This window comes from Melospiza melodia, chromosome Z (genome assembly GCF_035770615.1).
Source record: "Melospiza melodia melodia isolate bMelMel2 chromosome Z, bMelMel2.pri, whole genome shotgun sequence".
In the NCBI taxonomy this organism is placed as follows: domain Eukaryota; kingdom Metazoa; phylum Chordata; class Aves; order Passeriformes; family Passerellidae; genus Melospiza; species Melospiza melodia.
This window is the reverse complement of record NC_086226.1, coordinates 54,923,027-54,946,057: the sequence shown is the minus strand read 5'-3', so window position 1 is coordinate 54,946,057 and position 23,031 is coordinate 54,923,027. Positions and strand designations below refer to the sequence as shown.

At 39.0% G+C, this 23,031-nt stretch overlaps 1 protein-coding gene across 2 annotated transcripts in view; it reads right to left on the bottom strand.

The window, feature by feature from the left end:
• Positions 1-23,031, bottom strand: part of NTRK2 (neurotrophic receptor tyrosine kinase 2) — a 199,018-nt gene that overhangs the window by 5,577 nt on the left and 170,410 nt on the right. For both annotated transcript variants that reach the window (XM_063181050.1, XM_063181051.1), the window contains one exon: positions 491-649. In XM_063181050.1, the coding sequence (XP_063037120.1) occupies positions 491-649 (159 nt within the window). The remainder of the gene's footprint in view (positions 1-490; positions 650-23,031) is intronic.

Genomic DNA, 23,031 nt, shown 5'->3' with positions numbered 1-23,031 from the left:
TACCACTCCACACATAAGGAAATTGGAGCTGGGAATTAATCCCATAGCTTCTCTCTCTACCCAGCTACCACCTCAGAGGGAGGGTAAATTTTCAACCTGCTCATAGAGCATCAATGCCTCTCCTTCTCTCTACCTTCTGCAAACATCTGAGTATCACTGTGGCTAATCTCTGGAAGGGGGATACTTGTGACTGCCTAGAAATCAAGAGATATCTTGAGATATCTTGATTACTTCAATCTAATCTGTCTGTGGTTCAGGACAACCACTCTGAAACAATACCGTGTATGATACATCTGTTCAGGAGATAGCTAAGGTCCTTTTCATTGTTTCATGGTCTTCCCAGAGCAGACTTTATGCTATGCAAAGGAAAAAATTAAATTCCAACTGCTCTTTAAGAAATAAATTTGTTGCTGTCTTTTTTCCAGAGAAGCTACACCAATAATTAGCATAACAGCTTTCCCAATTCAATTTGAGAATATAATACACAAACCTCATTGTTTGAGAGCTGATACCATGGCTGTTTGCCATAAGTAAAGATTTCCCATAATACAACTCCCAGGCTCCAGACATCACTTTCTGTGGTGAACTTCCTGTACATTATACTCTCTGGAGGCATCCAACGAATGGGCAGCATGGTGTGACCCCCAACCTGAGAAAAAAAAAAAAAAAAAGATTAGAAATAGTTTCTTCAGACCCTCACAAGACAGTCTGATGACAATAAACATGGAGAATCTGTGGTTTCTTTTTTTTTTTTCAATGTGGTAATATTCACTTTGAGGACCTTTGAAGAATGGGGATTCATGGTCCCAACTCCTCTCCCTCAGCAACAATCACTACCACACAATATGTTCCTCAACAAAAATCTCAAAAGATGTTGTTTCTGAAGTCTGAACTAATCTTTAATGTTTACTTGGCACACCCTACCTAAGGAACAGGAAAGTCTATATTACACTACCAGCCAACTTTGCATTAGGCCAGTTTCACTCTCTATTTTAACACTCAAGAAACTAAAAAGATTCATTAAATGAAATCTGGAAAGATGATTCTCTTAGAAACTATGCAACATCAACTGAAATACTTGAAGACAACGTGGTATGACTGTATGAAATGGTAGGATTGGATCTGTATGGTTGAATATCCTAATTTTGACTGAATTAAAGCTATTTTTTGAATAAATGCTATTTTCTCTTGTTAAGTTCCACAGTTAATATATCAAATTATTTTATTCCATGTTAACTTCCCTGTCCATTAAAAAAAAACAAAAAAACACACCAGTCCTTTGGATATATTCCCTTGATAATAAACAACTTGTAAGATAACAGGTTCCTACCTCAAATCAACTCCTTTTGAATGGGACCTTCACTGAGAAGGTCACTTATGAGAGTTTGCAGAACATTTTTAAATTTCCCCAGAAAATTAAACTTCCTTAGACTTAGATTTCCTAACCTTAATCTAAATTTTTTGAAGTTTTTGATTTCCAGGTTCTAAACAATTTATTGTTCCTGGCATGTCCTATTCTGGTTGGATCGCATCAATAAAGAAATCTATTTAAGTAATTTTTAAGCAGTGTAACTGCTGAGATACTGTGATACGGATACACAGATATGCTAGTTACTTTTATACCATGAAAGGTGAGAACATTTCCAAGTAAGATTGAAAAAAAAAAAAAAGAAAGCTTTTTCAAGGACATCTTATTCTTGATTAACTCATTTTCCTTTCTGATATATATGTAGTTATGAAACCACATTTACCCTTTCAAGATTCTGTCAATTCAAAATATAATTTCTCCTTTTCCATGTAACATTTGTTACAAATAATGGTCTTCTTGTTCTCATGTTCAAACAGCAAATGGAAGAAAAACCCAACAGTCAGGGTTAACATTATCTCTAAATCACACAGGATATCCATTACCAGTTATGGTAATGCTGCAATAACACTGAATTGTCAACAATTCAGTATTAGTGCAGCATACCAGACACAGCAATGGCTATGAGAGCTCAGTCCTGTGCATCGCTACACGTTCATCAGCAGTGATATCCATGTTCACTACTGATTTCATAGAAACAGAAAGTAATGCTAAAATGTTCATAGACTTAGTTTATTATGAGGCCCTTTTTCTTCTCTCTCCACATGAGATGTTTGTGAGTGATGGAGAAATATTACTTTAAAGGTTGTTGAATGACAGGCAGGTCTCCCAGTTTCAGTTCCTGGCTACACTGGATGTGCTTCTGACTCCATGCAGGTCACTATGCACAGGTATCCAAGCCATTTAAAAAGGGACCCAGTTCCTGTGCACTGCACTGATAGAGAATGAATACACATTTTTAAGTGTTTTTTCCAATTTGGCCCATTTGTCTCTATGTTAACAGTTTATCTCTCTGTCAGACAGACTGATTGTAAGGCTCTGTGCTTTGGTATTTCTCATCAACTTTGATTGAGAGGCCCCTCAATTATGTGGGGAGTTTGAACACACCAATATGCTGAGATGCAACCAAACACTCAGTTTCCCACCTTATCATAACCTAAACTGACATGACAACCAAACACTTCCAAAACACCACCAATTTTAAGCCAGTCTTGAGAGGTATTTTAATTAGAAAGACAAAAACGTTAGTCCTTTAGAAACATGCAGCCACATACACCCATTCAAAAGGCAAGTGCCATGAAAGATGGTTAGTGATGAGAACGTTTTGGTCTCATTAAATATTAAAATGGCTCTTACATCTGCTCATCATATAACCTCTGCTACTGGTTTTGTTCAGCAATTTCTTTGACTCATTCCCTTAAAAATTAATGAAAGCCGTAGACAATAAAATACGTGACTAACTTTTTTTTTTTTGTCACATCTTAAATCAAGAGATTTTGAAAAAGCAATTTAAAAAATCCCCAGCCACTCTTCAAATCTTCTTATGTTTTTTCACTACAGATCCAGTCTATTTTTGGTAGGATTCTATGCTGACTTTTTAATGCCACTCAAGAAAATGTACGACAATCTCCTCTAGAGGAACATCACCTCTGATCTGTAACATCACACACCTAGCTGTCTCTCTTGGCAGTTGTAGCAAGACTGACTTGTTAGTATTGACAGCAAGAATTCAGTTTACAGGTAAGCATGAGGCACAGGGCTCATTGGTGCTCTTCCCAGACCATCTTGCCTGGAGCTGTATCCATTTATGTCCCTGAAGGCACAAAAGTTCGCTGGACAGAGGACTTGACCAGTACTGAGAAGTCCTGAGGTCTATCCATCTCTTATCATTCATGTTACTTCAAACACCTCAACATCTTTATGAAGATAGAATTTATTGCCTTTCAAGGTATCAACAAAAGTATATACAGGGTGGTCTTCTTGGCAGATGGCACTGCAATGAAGACAAGATAACCTTGACGACACTGACCATCTATGGCACACTGTGCATCTACCCATGGTCTTAGAGCACCTTGCACTTTAGGTCAGTTCCACCAAAATCACAAGTACGGGCCAAAGGCATTTCTTCAAAATGCATGTTTCCTTCTCTATTAAAAGTCAGTGGTTACTGAGTCAACACTCACTCAGCTCAGAAAAGCATTAAGGGCTCTGCTAGTTGGATGCCTAAAGTGAAGCACATACTTCAGAGCTTTTTCAACTGAAGCCTAGGACTTGACACAACTGTTTGCAGGGTGCCTGAAACAAATTGTGTCTGTTGAGAGCTTCTTTTGATTTTTATCTTAAGAGTCCAAGTGCCCAAGGGTTGTGCCATAGCAGCAGTGAAGAGAGGTGGGGTGCCTTTTTGCTGTTGTTGCCATACTCTCAACAAGGTTAGGAGGTTTTTTCCAAGAGGAACCGGTGAATGAGAACATTACTTCACTGACCAAAGTTTAAAGGTTCTGAGTGCTTCAAAGAGATGCCTTCAGCATATCCTTTAATAAGAAATGCAGGTTATTACAAAGCTCTCAGGTATCACCAGTATTCTGCAGTGTAAAGCCCCTGCCATGCACACTGTAACTTCAATGCTGCTTGATACACATACATTTCAAATGGTTTTGTGCTGTACAGGCTACAGTTATACCTAAATAAAGCCTTTATATTCAGTCTAGCTAAAGTTATGACAGGATTAAAAGCATTAGAGTTTTAACTTAATATGCTACCACTTTAAAATTCACAATGTAGCTGTATGACTATTTTATGTACACAAATTAGAGTAGGTTTTCTTGATACTTACCTGAAAGCAGCTGCATAATCACCATAATACCATACAACATCACAATTCTGTTTTATTTAGAATTGTACTGCCAGAGAAATACAGACCTAAGAACTTACTTCCAAATGCCAATTTATGAAATTACACCCTTGCCCAGCTACAGCCTTTCACTATATTCTAGCTAGCTTTCACTAGCTGCTTTTACTAGCAATACTGGGCTGGAAAACCTGGTGAATTAGCCTCTGCAAAGTGCAAACAGTCCACAGGGAGGAGACTGCTATGCCCAATCAGTGAGCTCTTGTGTTCTCCAAAGCAGCTCTTCTAAGGAAAAACTACCACAATGTCCCATGTATGAAATGTTGCACTTTCCACTACACAATGTTAGTAACACTTCTCACCACTTTAAGCAGCCATCTTTTCAATGAATTTAGCACTTTGGAAGGTGCCAGAGAAGCTGGCCTTGAACATTGTTTTAATCTATTTGCAAACATTAATCTTCTAGGCCTTCTATAGAAGGATCATGTCTTAGTCTTGAAGCAGGGCCTCTAATTTTAGAGTTTAAGTTCTTCCAATTAAAAATATATCAGTCTATACCCTGAAATGTTCACTATTCCAACCTCATGGCCCAGCTGCCATAGTAATCCAAGACCTTGTGTCTGATGATTGTGAGAAAATGGTTTTCTTACAGAGAAGACAGAATGGTTTTTCTTACAGAGAAAACCAAATGAAGCCTTGTATTCCTGCTGGAAACAGATGACAGTGGGTGTAGCTGGGGAAGCCAACCCACAGAGATATGGAAGGCACAAGGGGTATGTGGGGCTGCACAGATAAGACACAAGCCACAGGCCAGGAAAGGCATAAGAAATAATCACAGATTATTCCACAGGTGTGGAATCATCACACAGACTTTCCAAGGTTGTCAGAGACCTGAAAGATCGTCTATTTCATAATCTAGTTAATCATCTACTTCTAGATCATCTAGCATCACCATAATCACCCCTAAACCATGTCCCCAAGTGCCACATCCAGATGCCCGTTGAACACTTCCAGAGACTGTGACTCCACCATTTTTCTGGACAACTTTTTCCAGTGCCTAACCACTCTTTCAGAGAAAAATTATTCTCTAATCTGAACCTTCCCTGGTGTAATTTAAGGACATTTCCTCTCATCCTTTCTCTTGAGACATGGTAGAAAAGAACAACTGTCACCTCACGACAACTTCCTTTCAGGCAGTTATAGAGAGCAATAAATTCTCCCTTCAGCTTCTTCCTCTCTAGACAAAAACACCCCAGCTCCTTCAGCTGCTCCTTGTAAGGCCTGTGCTCCAGACCCTTCACCAGCCCTGTTGCCCTGCTCTGGACACACTTCAGTAGCTCAGAGCAAGGGGCCCAGAGCTGGACACAGGATTTGGGGTGTAGCTTTACCAGTGTGGAGTACAGTGGGACAATCACTGTCCTCCTCCTGGTGGACACACTATTTCTGATGCAGGCCTGGATGTCATTGGCCTTCTTGGCTACCTGGGCGTGTGCTGGCTCATGTTCAGCTGCTGCTGACCAGTACCCCTAAGTCTTTTTCTACGGAACACCTCTTAAAGCACTCCTCCCCCAGCCTGTGGCACTGCATGGGGTTGTTGTGAACCAAGCACAGAACCCAGCACTTTGCCTTGTTGAACCTCATGCAGCTCAACCTTAAGCCACTCCATCAAGATCTGTCTTGCAGAACCTTCTGACCCTCAGACAAATCAACCAGTACTGTTGCTAAGATGCCCATTTCATCAATTCACACCAGGTTTATGGCTTATTCATCTGAGTACCATGAAGAGGGATTGGCTTCTCCTTTGCAATGCATGGCTGCTGCAGCCCAGTCTAACTGTGAGTTCACTGGGGGCTGTGGTGCTGCGGGTGATGGATTGCTTTGGGGCTCCACGACCCAGCTGCAAGTTGCTGCAGCAGCTTACAAGGGACAGGACAAGACCAGTCAGAAAAGTCTTCCTCCTAAATGCCAGTGACCGTGTTTGAAGAGGCTCCAGCACCCTTGGAGAGGACATCAAATGGAGATCCCAGCATTTGCAGGCATTCTGTTACATAACCCTTTTCTGATTATCTTTTTTCCCCCTAATTTCTGGCTTTAAGTAGTAGATTACTCTGAATTCATGCACTAAAAAGCACAGCAACCAATTGCATAGCCTTGGAAAACAGACTTCCTCATTAACATTTCACGTTCCTATGTTCCCACGATTCCTGCAGAGTGACATTTCAGTAATGTGTCATAGCAGTTTGTATATTCTGTAAAGACTAGTGATGCTTTTTCTGCCAAGAGAATAAAAGTAATCTCTTCACTTTGTTAGCCCAATGAAGCTGAATGACTGTCAGGGGTTCAGCCCTGATCCTGTCCCAATGTCCTGTCTGGCTTGTCTGGTGCATCTTTCCACAGTCCTGCTGTTTTCAGGCCTTTTGAAATTGAGGGTGGTAGACTTGAGTGCAGCAATATAGTTCAGCATATGTCCAAATTAAAAGTCATGTGACAAGTATATATTCAATCTCTTTAACACAACCGCACCTTAGTCTGTCAAACTAGAAAGAAGCTGAATCTTTTGAATCGTTTGTTCACCCTCTCCTAAAAAAAAAAAAAAAATCCAGTATACTCGCAAGATAAAAATACCCATTTTTGGGTATTTTTCACTATTTATATTTTGGTCTTCTGACTTGTTTTCCCATCTCAGGATGATATAACTGTAAAGAAATGTTCTTTGCAAAAATTATCATGTCTTATTGCTAAAATTGAAAACCTCTCCTCTCTTGCTGAACATCTGCTCTTTCCCCCTCGTAAAGCTGGTAAATGTTTCTCTTAGCATAGGGAAAAAAATCAATAATTGTTATTTTAATTTCTTTCATGCCCTGGCCTTGCAGATGAAGTCAATGTCTTCTCTTGAAATATCAGTCCTGCATGTCTACTTGCAGAAAAGCAATATATTATTTTCATAGTCATAGTAAGCCATACCATTCCAATACAAGAGGTTACTGATTTATAAAATAAGGCATATTATTAGACAATAGCTAAAAATGTGTCCTTTCATTTTCACTTTTAACCCTTATTTATTAACTCTATCAGTGGTTTTGTCAGAAAAGTGAAACGTGGTCTACAACATTTATTACACTGTAAATTCTCTCTTCAACTGCTCAATATCAGTTCATTATTGTGTAGCAATTTTGTGTCATGGAGACAAAATTCTTCTCATTAACCTCTATAAAACCACGAGCAGTATGGAGAAGATGAAGAAAGACCAGTTACTCTGATGTTCACGTAACAAAACAACCAGAAGGTACCAAAAAATGTGTAAATGGCAGGTTCATAATGAACAAAAAGAGGCACCCTGTCACCTAATGTACATTTGCTTGTGGAACTCACTGACATGGGATACTGCCAATGTGGAAGGTTTATTTGGGATCAAAAAGTGATTAAACAAACAGATGAAGGATAAAATCTGACAAGGGTTATCAAATATGAAGATACTGTCTCTGGCCGAGGGAGCTCTGGAACTGTAGATGCTGGAGGCTGAGAGTACTTGAGGAAAATATTAATATGAGATTAACATGTTAATAATTAATATTAACATGTTTCTATACTATTCCACAGTTACCAGTTTCTCACAGTGACAGGATCCTGGACTAGAAGGGCTTTTGGAGAAGTTATTCCTATGTTTCTGTATAGACGGGCCACATATTGCAATATGCAGTCCTTACTAAACCTCTCAGCAATGCTTATGCAGGGCTAGAAATAATTCTGGCATAAAGATGGAATGACAGGGAGATACCACATGAAATTAAAATAGGTCAATGATCTAGAGCATCTTGCAATTCAGCATCATCCAAATATCTTAAAATGTTAAGTTGAACAGATACAGAAATGGTGCCTATTATTGTGTTTTACACAACACAATTTCAATTTGGGCCAGACAAATAGGATAATTAATAAACTGTAGTAGTTATTGCACTACAGGCCATTTACACTTCTAAGAAAAGAAGATGAAGTGCACTGGATGTAACATCAGATGAGTGCTGTAAAGAAGGTGATGTGATTCACATCTCTGATTAAAAGAAAGATCTCTTATCAGAAAAACAGAAGTGAAGTTAACTTGAGTAGAATTCTGCAGCACTTAAAATGAATGGATAACAGCTTTTTGGTTTCACAGATGAAGTGTGTATGAACAAGAAAAAGTCTATTCCTTGAAAATATAATGTCTTTTGATTCAAAATGATAATGTATTTTAGTATTAAGCAACAAACAAACACTTAAGCTAAGAGAAAGGGAGACAGGCTGTGGAAAATTGGAAGGAATGACACTTAAACAGTGTATTTCAGTAAATTCAGTATAGATCTAAATTTATTTCTGAAGAGACGAATTCAGGATCTTAGTGAAAAAGCAAGGAGATTGGAAAAGCCAGAGAAGATCTGTTGAATCAGATGACCCCTCCTTACTAAAACACTCTGCATTTTCCTAATTTTCTGTACCAAGTTATGCCACAGAATAGTTACTGTTCACTCCAGTGGCATGACTTTCAGCTCAGAATGTAGAGCTCATGTGAGGTTCTTTGATACTGAAGTCCTTACAAAAACTTGCCACTATATCTCTTACCTTACCACTGTTTCCACATCTGAATGTCTGCTGGTTGTACCAGCAGATGAAGAGAGATATTAAGTACCAGCAGACAAGCAGCTGGAATGACTCATGTTAAAGTCCTCACAGGCTCCAGGATGATCATCTAGTCTGTCCAAGTCAACAGCAAAACAATTTTGCAATGCAATATTAATGAATTGCAGCTACTGTCTTTCTGATTTTCAAAGTGATTTATAATATATCAAATTCCACTTTTATATTAATCCTAAGTAGTTTGGGCTACCGGGGCTAAGGAGGTTTTTAAAATAATCTTTAATATGCACTGGAAAGCTGGCTTCTACAAATCTGTGTCAAATTCAGAACTCTTTTGCTTTTGCAGGTGAGGGTTGGAGGTGTAATGTGATGAGATGCCAGATGAACAGCACAGTCAATATGAACAATTTGCAGGAACTTGAGCACAGACCTCTGAAAGCCAAATAACACAACAGATAAGACAGTCTGTGTTCACTGGGAAATCTCTTACTGCTTTTGTCAAGTCTGAAAGCTATATCTTAGTTACTAAAGATTGCAACTTTTTCCCATATTTTACCGAACACCACATTTTTCTTCAAATTTACTGAAAGTTAACATAGCATGTCTGGCTCTCTCGGTCTTGTCAAATTACATCACAGGAGAAAAGGGGAGCAACAGAGCTTGGTTTGTAGCACTACTTCTCCCTTGTGAGTCACATATTTTATAAAGTACACTGCATGGGAGCATCACAATTTCTAGCTGAAATGTCTCAGATGTGCCAGTTCTTTGAATTTTGTAAGACAGCCTCTTCCCCCTTCGCCCAGACGCTAATAAACAAGGCAATGACAAGATCCTTGTACTCATATTCCTGCCCTTCTGCAGTCTTGATGATGTTTTCTGCTTCACACTTTCTCTGGGCCATAATTTGTTTACATAAACTGGAAAACACAGGATAAAAGTTTCACTAAAGTAGAACAGAAAAAATTCTCTGTTGTTTTCCCTCCATGAATTCTAGTTTTTCTCTCCTTACTTGTGCCACAACATCATTCTATGATTTGAAACAAGCATTTCCTCTGAAATGAGGCATCCATCAAACACCATGCAACACAATCATTAAAAATACAAGTAACTGCTATTACTGGAGGAAAAAACCACCCTCATTCCTATGGAGCTTGCAAAATCCTGAATTGTTCTCATCAAATTCATATGTTGAATTGTTCCTCAAGCCATGCTTAAAATATTGTTCTTGGATACAAGAGCCAAAGTGTAGTCCAAGGAGTGATGAACTCATTTTATAGCTCTTGGACAAATTCCTATACTGGTGTAAAGGGAAAATTTGCACAAGCAGAGGGCTTGGAAGCATAAATTTAGGGTTTGGTTTCATATTAATTTGGGTTTTGTTTTGTTTTTTTCATTTTTCTTGTCAGTGTTCATCTCTACCCTCTACTGTAATTTTCCATTTGGGAAACAATATCCTGCATTGTGTATACAATAGTTCTTGGAATTCACATGGCTGGATTTGTTTAACACCAACACTGAGCTTTAAATTCTGCCTGTGAGGCTGAAGCATCTTACCTTCTGCCTGTAAAACAAAGCTGGAGAACCTCCTGAGAAGCCAGAATTGGCAGAGGGTGTAATCTAGTAAGAAATTCCCCCTGAAACTTCCCTGGGTGTATCCATTCACCGATGGTGTGCCATCAGGGCAGAGGTTTGGCTTTCTGATATAAAGCCTCCTTAACTTGCTTATTACCAGGTGATCCTGGGGAACTAAGGAAGATCAGAGTAAACTTAGAAAGAATTTAGGATTCTGCACCAGCACTGCTGCATTTTGGAACTCTCTGAAGATCTGACATATAGATCTCCACGCTACAGATTGTGCAACGTACTCTGTACTCCTCACATCCTTCACCAAATGTCAGTAGTGTGTGACCAAAGAAGAGATGGGTGGAAAAGAAGCACACAACTACACTTATTTTCCTTGCTTTTCCCTCATATTTTGTGGTGCCCCAAGGGAGCACTCCTTCCACCTTTTCCTCTGATTGATGCTACTCCTTACTGTAACCATGCAGCTCTGAGGTGTTTCCATGCTCATATATGCTTATCTTCCTCTCCAGGTAAATAAGAATCCTATTACACACGGAATCCTCTATTTGCTGCACTTCAATAATTGCTTCAAAATAAATATGGAAACATAATTTTAGTTCACCTGCTCCAATAAAAGTAGGATCTGCAGTAAAATGGAGAGCTCAAAGGTTAGATCTAATTTTTTTTTTAAAAAAAAAGGCTGCAATTTTACACCAAAGTAGTTAGGAGAAGTAATGAAATTTTTTAGATCTCTACTATTAGAACTGAAGGTCAACTTTATAATATTCAATATAAATTTTACGTACAGATTTCCCAGACTCCAGAGTTGCCAAGATTAATGAAGTCCTGGAGACATTCAAAATAACCCAAGTGGGAAATGACGGCATTATGTTGTCAGGACAACATATTTCAATTTTTGAGGGGTTTTCTGAGATTGTCTACATACCCAGTTTTTTAGACAGTCAGGAATATTTCAGACTAGGACTTCCAAATCAAACTCTGTGAAAATCTATTACTATACCACGTAATATTGCCATTAGGCTGGAACTAGTATTTGGACCTCTGCTTGTAAAATACCTAGATCAATGGCGTCCTGATCTACATGAGGCTCCTACACAGGCTTGCAGTGTTATAATAATAATAGCAACAACAGCAACAACAATTTTTCTAGTCACTTGTAAAAAATTACAAATGGGTTTGCCATAGCACCTGCAGTGTTACTTTTTCATGTCACAGTGGGTTAATACAGCTCTAATCCTGTTTGTGAGTCTTTGTACTTCAGAATATTTTTTATCTGTTTTGGATCAAAACTTCTGAAATATTGTTCCATAAAGCCTGCATTTCCTTTTAAAGTCATGCTACTTTATTACTCCTTGGACATGTTTAGGACGATCCCCACAGAATATTATTCCATGCACTCAATGATGTTCTTATTAAAATGTTATGTGTTTCAGCCCTTACTATATAATTTTCTTTGTTTTCTTGCCAGACAAATCTATTTATTCTTTCTGTGTATTAAGCCATCACATTCACTAAATAACCTCTGTGGTTATTTCCATCAAAAATGTCCCTGGATCTTGTATCCATCAGGGGTGGTTCTGGTATTCCCATTAGCCTTGACCCCACACTTAGGCTGCCGCTCCATTTTATTTTCTTTTCCCCTCTGCCAGATAGCAGTTCTCTTTCAAGACTCTTCAGTCACTGAGCTAAGAGATATTTGTTAATGAAAAGCAGATGCAACACTTAAGTTCTAATTGAATCTTCTTCTAAAAGAATATTCTTCCTACCATGATAATTTTTAGTTTGAAAACCCACTGTATTGTGAAAACCCATTCTGCATGATTACTCCAGCCCTCCAGAACAGAGTGTTAATTTTAAGACTTGTTAATTTTATCAGTGAGCTTATGCTGAGTAGTTAATACTGACAAAGCAGACTGCCTTGCTAGTATGGCAAATAGGTGTGAGCACTGACATTTTAAATTAATGTCCTCCAAGTTGCTGAAGTGTGCATTTATCTGTTTTAAGTTGCTTTTCAATTCTTTTGAACACTTTACATGCTCATTATATTTATATATTATATTTACATACTCATTGCTGTATGAGTGGCTGGGTGCTCTGATGCTGAGAACCTTGCACTAGGTAGTCAAAGAACTGGATTAATGCAAGATCATGGAGACTCAATCCCAAAATGTATAATGTATGCCACTTAATTTTGATACATCACTGTGTGTATATATATATATATATATATATATATATATATATATATATGTATGTATATATGTGTATACATGACATTATAGGGCATTGGTATTTGGTAAAGCACCTCACTGTCTCACTGTTATGGTCAGTAAGTCACTGGTGGAAAGCAAGAGATGCTTCCAATTTTCTGTGAGAATTCTTGAGCTGTAGAAATAGTCAGGTGGAAGTTAGACATTTGAAAGGCAGAAATTAGGTTATATGTACTCTCCTTGCCTATTTTGAAGAGATAGCAATGAATATCATATGTGAGCCTACTCGAATCAGACAGGAATTAAGCATTACAATTCCTGGACAAAATACAATTCCACTTCTTGCTCTTTAAGGTCAGACAACTTCCCAGATTCCATGTCCTCCTGTGACAGGAGAACACAATAATGGCAAAAGGAAATCATTGCCTACACAACTGTCTTAACTATAGCAAAAGTAGGAGAGAATGTTCCCTGTTAAATGAACCTGATATAGGTTACTCCCCTTGATGTACCTGCTCAAATAAGGGCCTCTTTATGCTCAGCAGGAGCACTTTAATGAAGAAGCAGCTACAAAATGAAGAAACAACGTGGCACCCTAGCTCTGGGGAATAGGGAAAGGAATCAAGAGGAGTATCAGTAGAACAGAAAAGAGGATGTGGGAATGGGAAGAGCACAGAGGGTGAGCAGAGACAAGGCAATTTCCACTGGCTCCTGATGGATTTCATGGGTTGTGAGCAGTCATGCAAAAAGCTTTTCAGCTGTCACCAAGAGCCAGGTGGGCTCTCTAGGTGAAACTCAGGCAGAGCTTTGGGGAAAGAATCACAGCATGAAGACTAGCCACAAATTTCTACAGCTTCTGAGGTTATGTCTGCCATCATAGGAACAGACATAATTGCTTTCTCCAAAACTGTAAGTACATTTGCATTTTGTCTTGCAGGAGAAGTATAAACTTTAGTTATTTTGCATTTGAACCAGGAATTTCTTCTGCAATGCCCAACACTGGGCCAAAAAGCCTTTTCCATTACTGTCTATGTCCTAGTTCCTTTAGGAGCCTGAGTTGAAATACACAACCAGCAAGTTAAGCACCTGTAAATATCTTTATTATTTGTGTCAAAGGCTTGCATTCTATTATCATGCCTTAGCACCACGGGTGAAATTATATCTCCATGGGATAGCAACTGAGGGCTATGCCATGCAAGTTGCTCATGATGCTCTTAGACGGAGAGCAAAGGATGAAATACTATTCATCTTCTGCTGACTTTTAACACTGAGATACGTACCAGTCATTACAGAGTATTTGCCAAAAGGTCATCTGCAGAATAATTATCTGTAATACTATATAGTAATAAAAAATGTTATCATTATGATTTGGAAGATTCAAATGTATTTTAAAAATAATATTTTATGTTAACACAATATTATCTTTGTTAATATTAATTATTATAGTTTTAGGCACTGTTCATGCAGAGGAAGAGAAAGATACCGTAACTTAAATGAAAGCTAAAACTGCATCTATAAGCATGAGTTAGGATGCTAGTTCTAGAATTCAATAATCTTTTACTATTCTGAAAAAATGAAAAATCTTTTTCTATTGTGCAATGGTATCCAGAAACAGCCTATGTGCAACCAAGCCCTAGATCTTTCTGTTTTGTTTTGCTGATACAAAGAAGAAGAGAGTGGAATTAAGCTCTGTAAAGGAAGAGATTATTGTATTTAGTCTAAGGACTAACTGACAGAAGAATCACCATAAGTTTTGACTATTATGTTAATACCTTATGATTCAGAAGAATCATAAGCAGCAGAGGATAGGGGATAAGCAGAATAAGAAGTCAACAAGGCAACAGAAAAGTTCCCCCTGTACTTTTGATTTGAGAAAGTCTCCCCTTAAAAATCTCTTTCACAACACATTCAAACTGATTGATTAAATGAACTTTTACCTAGCTACTTATGGTACTCTTACTATTCTACTGAACAATACTATGGTGGTCATAAAAATATGTTCTTGTCTCTGTGAGAATTACTGATGTTTGAAATACTGACATTTGATTCTGTATCAGGCAAAAGTATTGAATATTTTCTCCAAATTTTGAGCACAACAAAAAATTTTTAAATTAAAAATGCTGGTGTTTCTCAGCAAAACACAGCAGCCAGAGGCTCCCAAAAGATTTGAATGAAAATGTAAACCAAAAATTACTCAGATAATTTAAAATAAAATGTGACTGATGCTCAATTTATGTCACACACTCTGCAGCATACTTTTTGATACTGTGCATCTACTAAATGGGTGCAGAAATGAAGCAAAGATTTACATATGTCTGCTAAGAAGAATCTCAGCAGAGGTTGCTGCTGGAGGGCTGGGAGGTGGAAGGGACCATTATGCTTTTGGGCAGCTTCCTGCACACAATGCCACTTCTTTGAATATGTGGGTGTGCAACATTCAGGGGATTCCCAGTGTGTTTCAAGCCCTGAGTAGCTTGGCACAGTGAAAGGCTGACAGAGACATGATTAGTGGCTTCATGCAATATCACTAGTCTCTAAATTATTTTCATTATCACTTCCAGAAAGAATTCTTCCCCCACTTGAAACTGCTCCATATGCAACTCAGATACTCAAGATTTACACTGAGAGAAGGTACATTTTACAGATATTCACAGAAAAAAAAAAATTAACAAAAATTTACATGAGATCAATAAAACATGTCTTAAAACAAGTGGATCCCAGATAAAGCACTAAAACATTCTATAGGGAACAAAACTACATTGAGAAGAGAATGGATTATCTTACAGACTAAACAAAAACAAGCAACAACAAAATAATTAATTAATAAGCAAACCCTTCTAATGTTTCTCTAGGCAGACTCCATGGAAAGTGAAATGATGGTAGAAAGTGATCATGAGCTGTTAAAAGAATAAAAATCTGAAATACTACCAATCTATGTCCCATTAAGATACTTAGAATGCTCTCCCTTCAGATATAAAATATTGTAACACAACAAAATAAAACCATCTAATAATCTCTCCCTGTGTCTTGGTTTCACATGTGATAGAGTTAATTTTCTTCTTAATAGCTGGTGCCGTGTTTTGGACTTTTTAAGAGAATAATGTTGATAAAACACTGAGGTTTCAATTGCTGCTGAATAGCGCTCACACTAAGTCATGGACTTTCCTGTTTCCCATGCTCTGCCAGCCAGCAGGAGCACAAGAGGCCAGGAGGGAGCACCACCAGGGCAGCTGACCCAAAGTGGCCAAAGGGATGTTCCATGCCACAGAACATCATGCCCACTGTATAAACCAGGGGGAGCTGATTGGGAGCCACCAATCACTGCTGAGGGTGGAGGGGCTGGGCACTGTTTGGCAGGTGCTGAGCAGCTGTATCTTGCGTCACTCTTTTCTTGGGTTTTATTCCTTTGCCCCTCCCCTTTCCATTAATAATACTATTATTAAAATATAAATGCTTAAATAATAATTATTATAATATTTTAATTTTTGTCATTTTTTAAGCTGTTCCTATCTCAACCCACAAGTCATACTTTTTCTGATTCTCCCTTCCATTCCAGCAGAGGTGGGGAGTCAGCAAGGGGCTGTGCAGTAATTAGTTCTCTCTGGGATTAAACCATGACAGACTGTTACATTGCCCTGTTTATTCAGAAACACCACAGAACATTTACAGATCCTGCGCAGCTGCATAAAATTTCAGTAAGAGGCAGCTTTACTGAAGTATTGTCAACCCAGTACAAAATGTTGCAACCATTTAACAGAACTGAGAATTTTTTTAAAAAACCCACTGGACTAGGCCAAGAAATGAATAAAAAGACTAATGTAAAGAGAAAGTAGCTGCTCTACAGGAGGGGGCAGCATATTGCTTGGCATGATAAGTGCAGTCTAGCAGATCCCTGTCCTCTGCTCCTATAAAAATACACCCTGGTCTTCAAGCTGCATCTTTTCTGTAATCCCATTCTGCCATGGGCTACAAGCTAAGAGACAGCAGAGAAAATATCAAGTCTTAAAGTTAAGTTCCCCTACTCCTTCCCCTCTCTGCAGTTCTCCAGCTGGACATTTCAGAATGTATAATTTTTGTCCCTTTAGGGGCTTTCTCTATTTTCACATCCCATTTTTCCCGTGGGGTGGGAATGATGCTGGAGAGCTCATATGTAAGAGAGAGGATGTGTGTCCTGTGTAGGACCCTGTGTGCTGCCTGGCCAGGGCCCTTCAGCTCTTGCCTGCTGCAGCCCTCTTCTGCTGGTCCACAGCCCAGGAACCCCTACTGCTGCCTCCACTGCCTGGCCCTGCATACTAATTGGCACATTTAATGACTTTCCCTTGCTGTCCTTCCCTTCTCCTCCTAAGCTGCTGTCTGGGAGCTGGGGAGCCTGGCTGCCATGGAAACTGAGCCGTCAAACACCCTGAACCTGCCCCATCAGCCTTGGGAGAGGATTCCAGTGTTGAAGCTCAAAGAAGAAAATGCTGGAGGGGGAATAGAAGTGGAGGAGTGGGAAGGTGCAAGGCTAGCCGTGTCAGGAATGGGTCTGGGCTGTTCTGCAAAGGGACTGCCCAAGAGGAGTATATACACAGCATAAGGAATCAGACATTTAGGAGAAAAACGAGATTACCGGCTTTTTTCCTCACAATGATTCAAATTTCTTTCTGCCCCCTTTGTCCTATCCATTTACTGTCTGGATGAAACACCCCTAGTGTATGCACATGCCATATCGTGAAAGGGGTTATGACAATCCCAAATCTGGATCTTAAGGACTGTTTTTAGCCAGAAAAACGGCTGATTACAGCAAGCAAATGGTTTGAGGGGGCCTCAGGCACAAGCTGGCAGAGGATAAACCCCTGCCTAGAAAATAAGGCTGTGATCCTCTGCCCAGCTTTTCAGTCCTGCCTCCCTTTCCCAGGCTAACTGCTGGACTGGAGTCGCATGAAAATGCAGCATTTGTGGCACAGTCTGTATGCGCTGATGCCTTTTCTGGGCAGGCACCTAGTTCAACACCAGCTCTGTGTCCAAAAGAATTCTGGTCTCTGCTTCAGGCTGTGTGGCTGTGGGAATTGCACTTTTGTCCTCAGTTCTGTCTCCTGAGGATTTATGGGCATATATAATAAAGGTAAAATGAATGTTTTCTTCAACCTTAGCACTCAAATTTCAACCTGCAAGGGACGCTGTCTCTCTACCCAGTCTCCTTGTAAGCTTTCAGGCCAGCAGTAGTGAATCTCCTTGTGTGTCTTTTTTCTAAGCACAGCTCCCTATGATATGATTTATTCATGAAGGGAGCCCTCAGAAGGTCAATAAAACTGGCGTGCTCCCCAAAATACACAAACAAAACAGAGAGAAGAAGAAAACCCCACTGGGTCAGCACTTTTCTGAAGACAAGATGAAGCTGTTTATGTCCCAGGCAGACTCACTTATGCAAGGGACATAACAAATGTTTCAAGTATCTTTCTCTGTTCCAACCTCTTGGGCAACCAGCTTAGTAGTGAAAATTTACTTCAGATACAAGTGAGAACTTGCTGTGCCATAAAGTGTCACAGGGTTTTGGAGCTGAAGTACCCAACACACGCAACAAAAGCGCCGCTTGGTATTCCTGTGAAACAGGGGCACCTACTGCAGCGCCGGCTGGGGAGCAGCTCTCAGGCGTGACAACAAAGGACACGCAGCCCATCTAGCTTCCCAAGGGGACACTTCCTCCTTAGCTGAGACCACCAAAGGAGACTTCTGCTTGGATTGTTTCTTTCAGGGACATCCATGTTGCCTTGCACCTGATCTTGCCATTGATTTCAAAAGGGAAAAGGACTGATCATTATAAATTTCAGTACCCTAGCTCTGTTACATGTGAGCTGCTGCTACACAAATTGGTGCATAAAAGATGAATAAGTGCAGAAAAACTGTTTGCAAGATATAAGAATGCCTCAACTGAGAATGAAAACTGTTTTACACGGTTTGCAGCATTTGTGTAAGGCCCTAGTTTCATGCAATTGGGATTCATTTTATTGAATAGGAAATAATGTTTGAAACAAAAAAGTTAAAGGATTTACAGGAAGAAAAAAAAGATAAAGTTTTTTTTTTCCCCAAGCAAATAGAGAAACTGCTTAACATTACCAGGGATTCACCTGAGTCAGAAGGCATGCAGGTAGGAAACTTCAGGTTTCTCATTAAAAGAAATAGGGAGCTGATGGGTGGAAAAAAACAACTCTCTGTATCTTTCTGAACAGAGTGGGAAAAAAAATTCTGCTGGAAGAGATCTCACTCTATCAGCCCAAAGGTGATCCACAGGATGAGTGTGAACAAAGATGATACAGCAGACAAAGCATATGTGGATTTTCAAAACAAACACCTTTGATAAGGCTCTACATCAGAGGCTATTAAAAGAAAAAGAAAAAAAAGGCAGCTAGAAGGTTTACAAAAGGCCTTTTTAGGGAGTGAAAACTGGTTAAAGTACAAGAAGCAGTAAGTAGGACTTCAAGGTCACCTCTCAGTCAGAGAGGATGCAGTAGTGAAGTCCTCAGAGGCCAACCAGCTACATTCAACATCTTCAATAGCCTAGAGACAGAAGGACATTGCCATAGTGAACCTGGAGGGCTGACTAGTTAATGCAGTTAATGAAATGCACAATAAACAGCTCAATAAGCACCCACTGCCACAAAAACTAAAGACAGTGAGCATCACCAACATAGGTACCAACAACATGGCACAGGGTATAATTCTGCCACTTTACAAAGGCACGACCCCCTCACATGTCAGTGTGCAGTTGCTTATAAATTTACTAAAATGATGAGTAAAGTGAGGTCAGTCAGCAACTACTGCAGAATAGTCATTGACAAAGTCTGACGAACTGTAACAAGAGAATACTCAATAAAATTACCAGGAGACAAATTAAGAACAGATTAAAGTATTTTTATACAAAATGGGTACTAAAATTCTGGAGCTGTGTCCACAGAAATGGACAGTACTGGTAGGTGCAAGCAAGGATAAGACTAAATCTATGGACTGGTTCACACACAAGAAATAATGGGAACTGTCAGAAGTGACCTCTAACATCCCACATCCTAATCTTATAGTCTCACAATATAAGGAAAATGCCCACAAAAACTGACAAGAGATAGGGCAGGTAACTTATAAGGAAATGTGATTCATATCTAAGAACAGGCTCAGTCATTTTTTGGAAAGGCGAGAGAGTCTCCATATTGAACTTGTTTGGGCAGGATAGGAAGGTCAGGAGACTATCCGTCTAGTCAGAGAAGATTAGGCCAGAATGAAGAGCCCCATGTATCTGTGAGATGTCTGATTTTGAAGATGGGCTGAGTTTCCACCACACTTTGTTTCTTATTTTTATGTACCAGGTGCATTTCACATCAGCAGGAATGGATTAAACCTTTCATTTGGTAGGAAAATGAAAAATCACCTTTGCATATTGAATGAAAACATAATGAAATGTCTGAAGATCTTTGGCATTTACAACAAGTCCTTGGGTAACCATGTTTATGTGTAGCGGATGAAGGCAGAAACATTTCTGAATGTACTTCATCAGGGCAACTGCTCACATGTTTACAACAGTATAATTTCTATATAAATATTTTTGTATCACATGTATGATACATATGGGTTTTTTCCCTCTGGAGCAAAAGATTCCAGTGCCATTAGCAATCTAAATATGCATTATGGAAAACATTTTGAATTACAGGATCTTATAATGTTTTTCTATACAACCTCTTTTGAATACTGCACATTTGCTAGACTGTGCTCAGAAAAGAGGGAGCTGTTAAATATTTCTTCTTAAACACAAGGCTGAAGAACTCCTGCTCTTTCAGCTTCTTAGTGGCCCTCCTCTGAACTCCCTCCAAGGTCCACCTCCTTCTTATTTTGGGGGCCCCAGAGCTGGATGCAGCACTCTAGATGGGGTCTCACAGAAGTGGAGAACAACAACAACAACAATACAGATTTGGGTATGCCTTTCCCCCTGCTCTTTCATGCACATGAGACAACCAGTTTTAGCATTTACACATCAAAAACTATCGAAATCAAATTAGTATCTAAGTCTTTTAATTTCATTACTTTAGTCTGATACACTAGAAACTTTAATGGTCAGTGTTTTTTTCTTTAAAGCAAGAAGAAAGCTTTCTATAAAGAACCTTGTTGAGGTGAAGGACAGGGAATTTCACATTATGTGTTGAGTGCCAGAAGAATCATGGAAGGACAAATAAATGCCACATTTTGATGGTGTTTCATGGAGATGGTGGATTTGTTATTCAAAGGATAGCAATCTTGAAATAGCTGTCTGGTAATAACTGTAATTCAACTCACCTGTCCTCAGAAGTCTCCAGGCACCTTTTAAATTCTGAATAGTTGCTCTTTAAAAGGCACAGAATCATCCTATATAATTGAAATTACAGTTGCAGAGTTTTAGTCTCTGCGATTTCAGTGTGGAGAAAAACTTCCATAGCCACCCTGGGGCTCATGTTTCCTTCAATTCGAGGCTCCCAATGCTTGCAGTGACGACCAAGATCAGAAAAATGCACCCAGACACCCGTTAGAAATCAAACAGCTCATCTTGATGTTATTCAACAGGGTCCCAAACTCAGCAATAGAAGAAAGGATTAACCATTCAATTAACTTCCAGGCAACTTCCACTGGTCCCCTTCTAACAGAATATTATGCTTTTTCTAGAACTTGTGGAAGATGTTAGAAAGGTTGATTGAGAGAAAAATACCATTCACCTTTGAGAATAACAGGTATTGGTTTGCTTTATTACATCTTCTTCTGTTACATCCAAGAGAAAAATGAGTCTGTCCATTTCCCTATCCCCACTATGCAAGATTCAGGAAGACTGACAGAGCGTCCTGGTTCTCACATCAGTGTTGGACTGCTGCTCTTGGACTTTCTGATCATATTTGGAATCTCCAGAACATGAACAGACTTTCAAAACTTGAATGCTCTAGAGTGACTGAGGCTGTGATGACTTTGTACTTTCTGTGAAAGAAGCTTGGAGTATTGCATATAATATGCAATAATGAATGTGATGAATTTGCTTTACATTGAAACGACAGAGAAAACCCAGCACAGTCCAGTGGAAGCTCCAATACTTCACTTTGCAACAAAGCTGCGATGTTTTGACCTAAAATGAGCTTCTACCTCACTGAACCAGAAAGGGTTGTAAAAACCTTGATACAAATAGAAGCCACTCATGTTCTGAAATGGTCATGAGCTGAAAAGGTAACTTCAAATTGTCACACTTCTTTAAAAAAAAAGTGTGAAGAAAACAGAAAGGAGATACAGCTGGAGCAGAAGCAGAACCATTACATGTTTTCATCCTCTAAAATCTTGACTTTCACTAATAAGTAATGCAGGACATGGGAAACAAAGTAAAGCAGTATTTTCTCCTGCTGTAGTAAAACAGAAGCATCTGTAAAACTAGAACTCAACCTTCCTAGAATGCTGAAGGTTAAAGTTTAATTGTATCTTATCAAAGTCAAGAGCAAAGAGACTGCATGCCAAACTAAAAGATGGGCTTTTCCTGTCACAGTCATGGAGAAGACATAGTCAAACCTGATTTTCTGCAGTGTTTCATACACAGCAACAGAAGAAGTTCCAAATAAGAGTTGCAGAATTAGTGACAAGTATTTTCATAACTAATAAATATTTTAAAAACATCTTCCTTGCCCTGAAAATCCAGCCACTTGGAAATGTCTTTCATAAATACTAACATCTTTACTTTGTATATTCTGTGCAAACTAATGATGGGGTAAACTGATCAAGACAAAAGTATTTGTCCTTCAGATTGCTACTCATGCTGGCACTCTGCTTAACCAAGTAATTCTGACACCAGCAGGAGTTTGGGTTCTTTATATGCTTCAAGGTGCCTAAGCGAAGAATTATGCGGAGCACACCAAGTCCTCTGATCCTCTTGTATCCTAAGGCATAGTTTGTCTGCATTGAATAATTTCCTTCATAAATTGCACAGTGCCACCTTAAAATGAGATTATTCTAAGTTCACAGGTTGTCAAAGAACCTCATGCTTTAATTTTTAGAAAACTTTGCCTTGTCTCTTGCTTAAATGCTTTGATAACAAGATTGCATAAATTTGTTCTTATGCGAGCATTGTTCTTTAGTTTCAATAGTATTCTTTCATCCCTAATGTTTATTTTAGTCTTTTAAAGCACTCATATAGTACGGTTCTTTTAGACTCTCCTTCAACAAAGATTTTAATCAGGAATGCCCTTGTACTGTACTTTGGTTTGGAGAAGTATTCTGTCCTCTCTCCAACCAAGAAAAAAAAAAGAAAGCTTGTTTTTCAGCTGGAATGTTTTATTAACAAAGTTTGTTCAGTTGCTGTAGAAACATTGATGCTGGTGCAGAAAAGCAGATGTTGCAGGAATTAGCTGTTGAGACAAAAGGAGGTCAGGACCTCTGCTTTG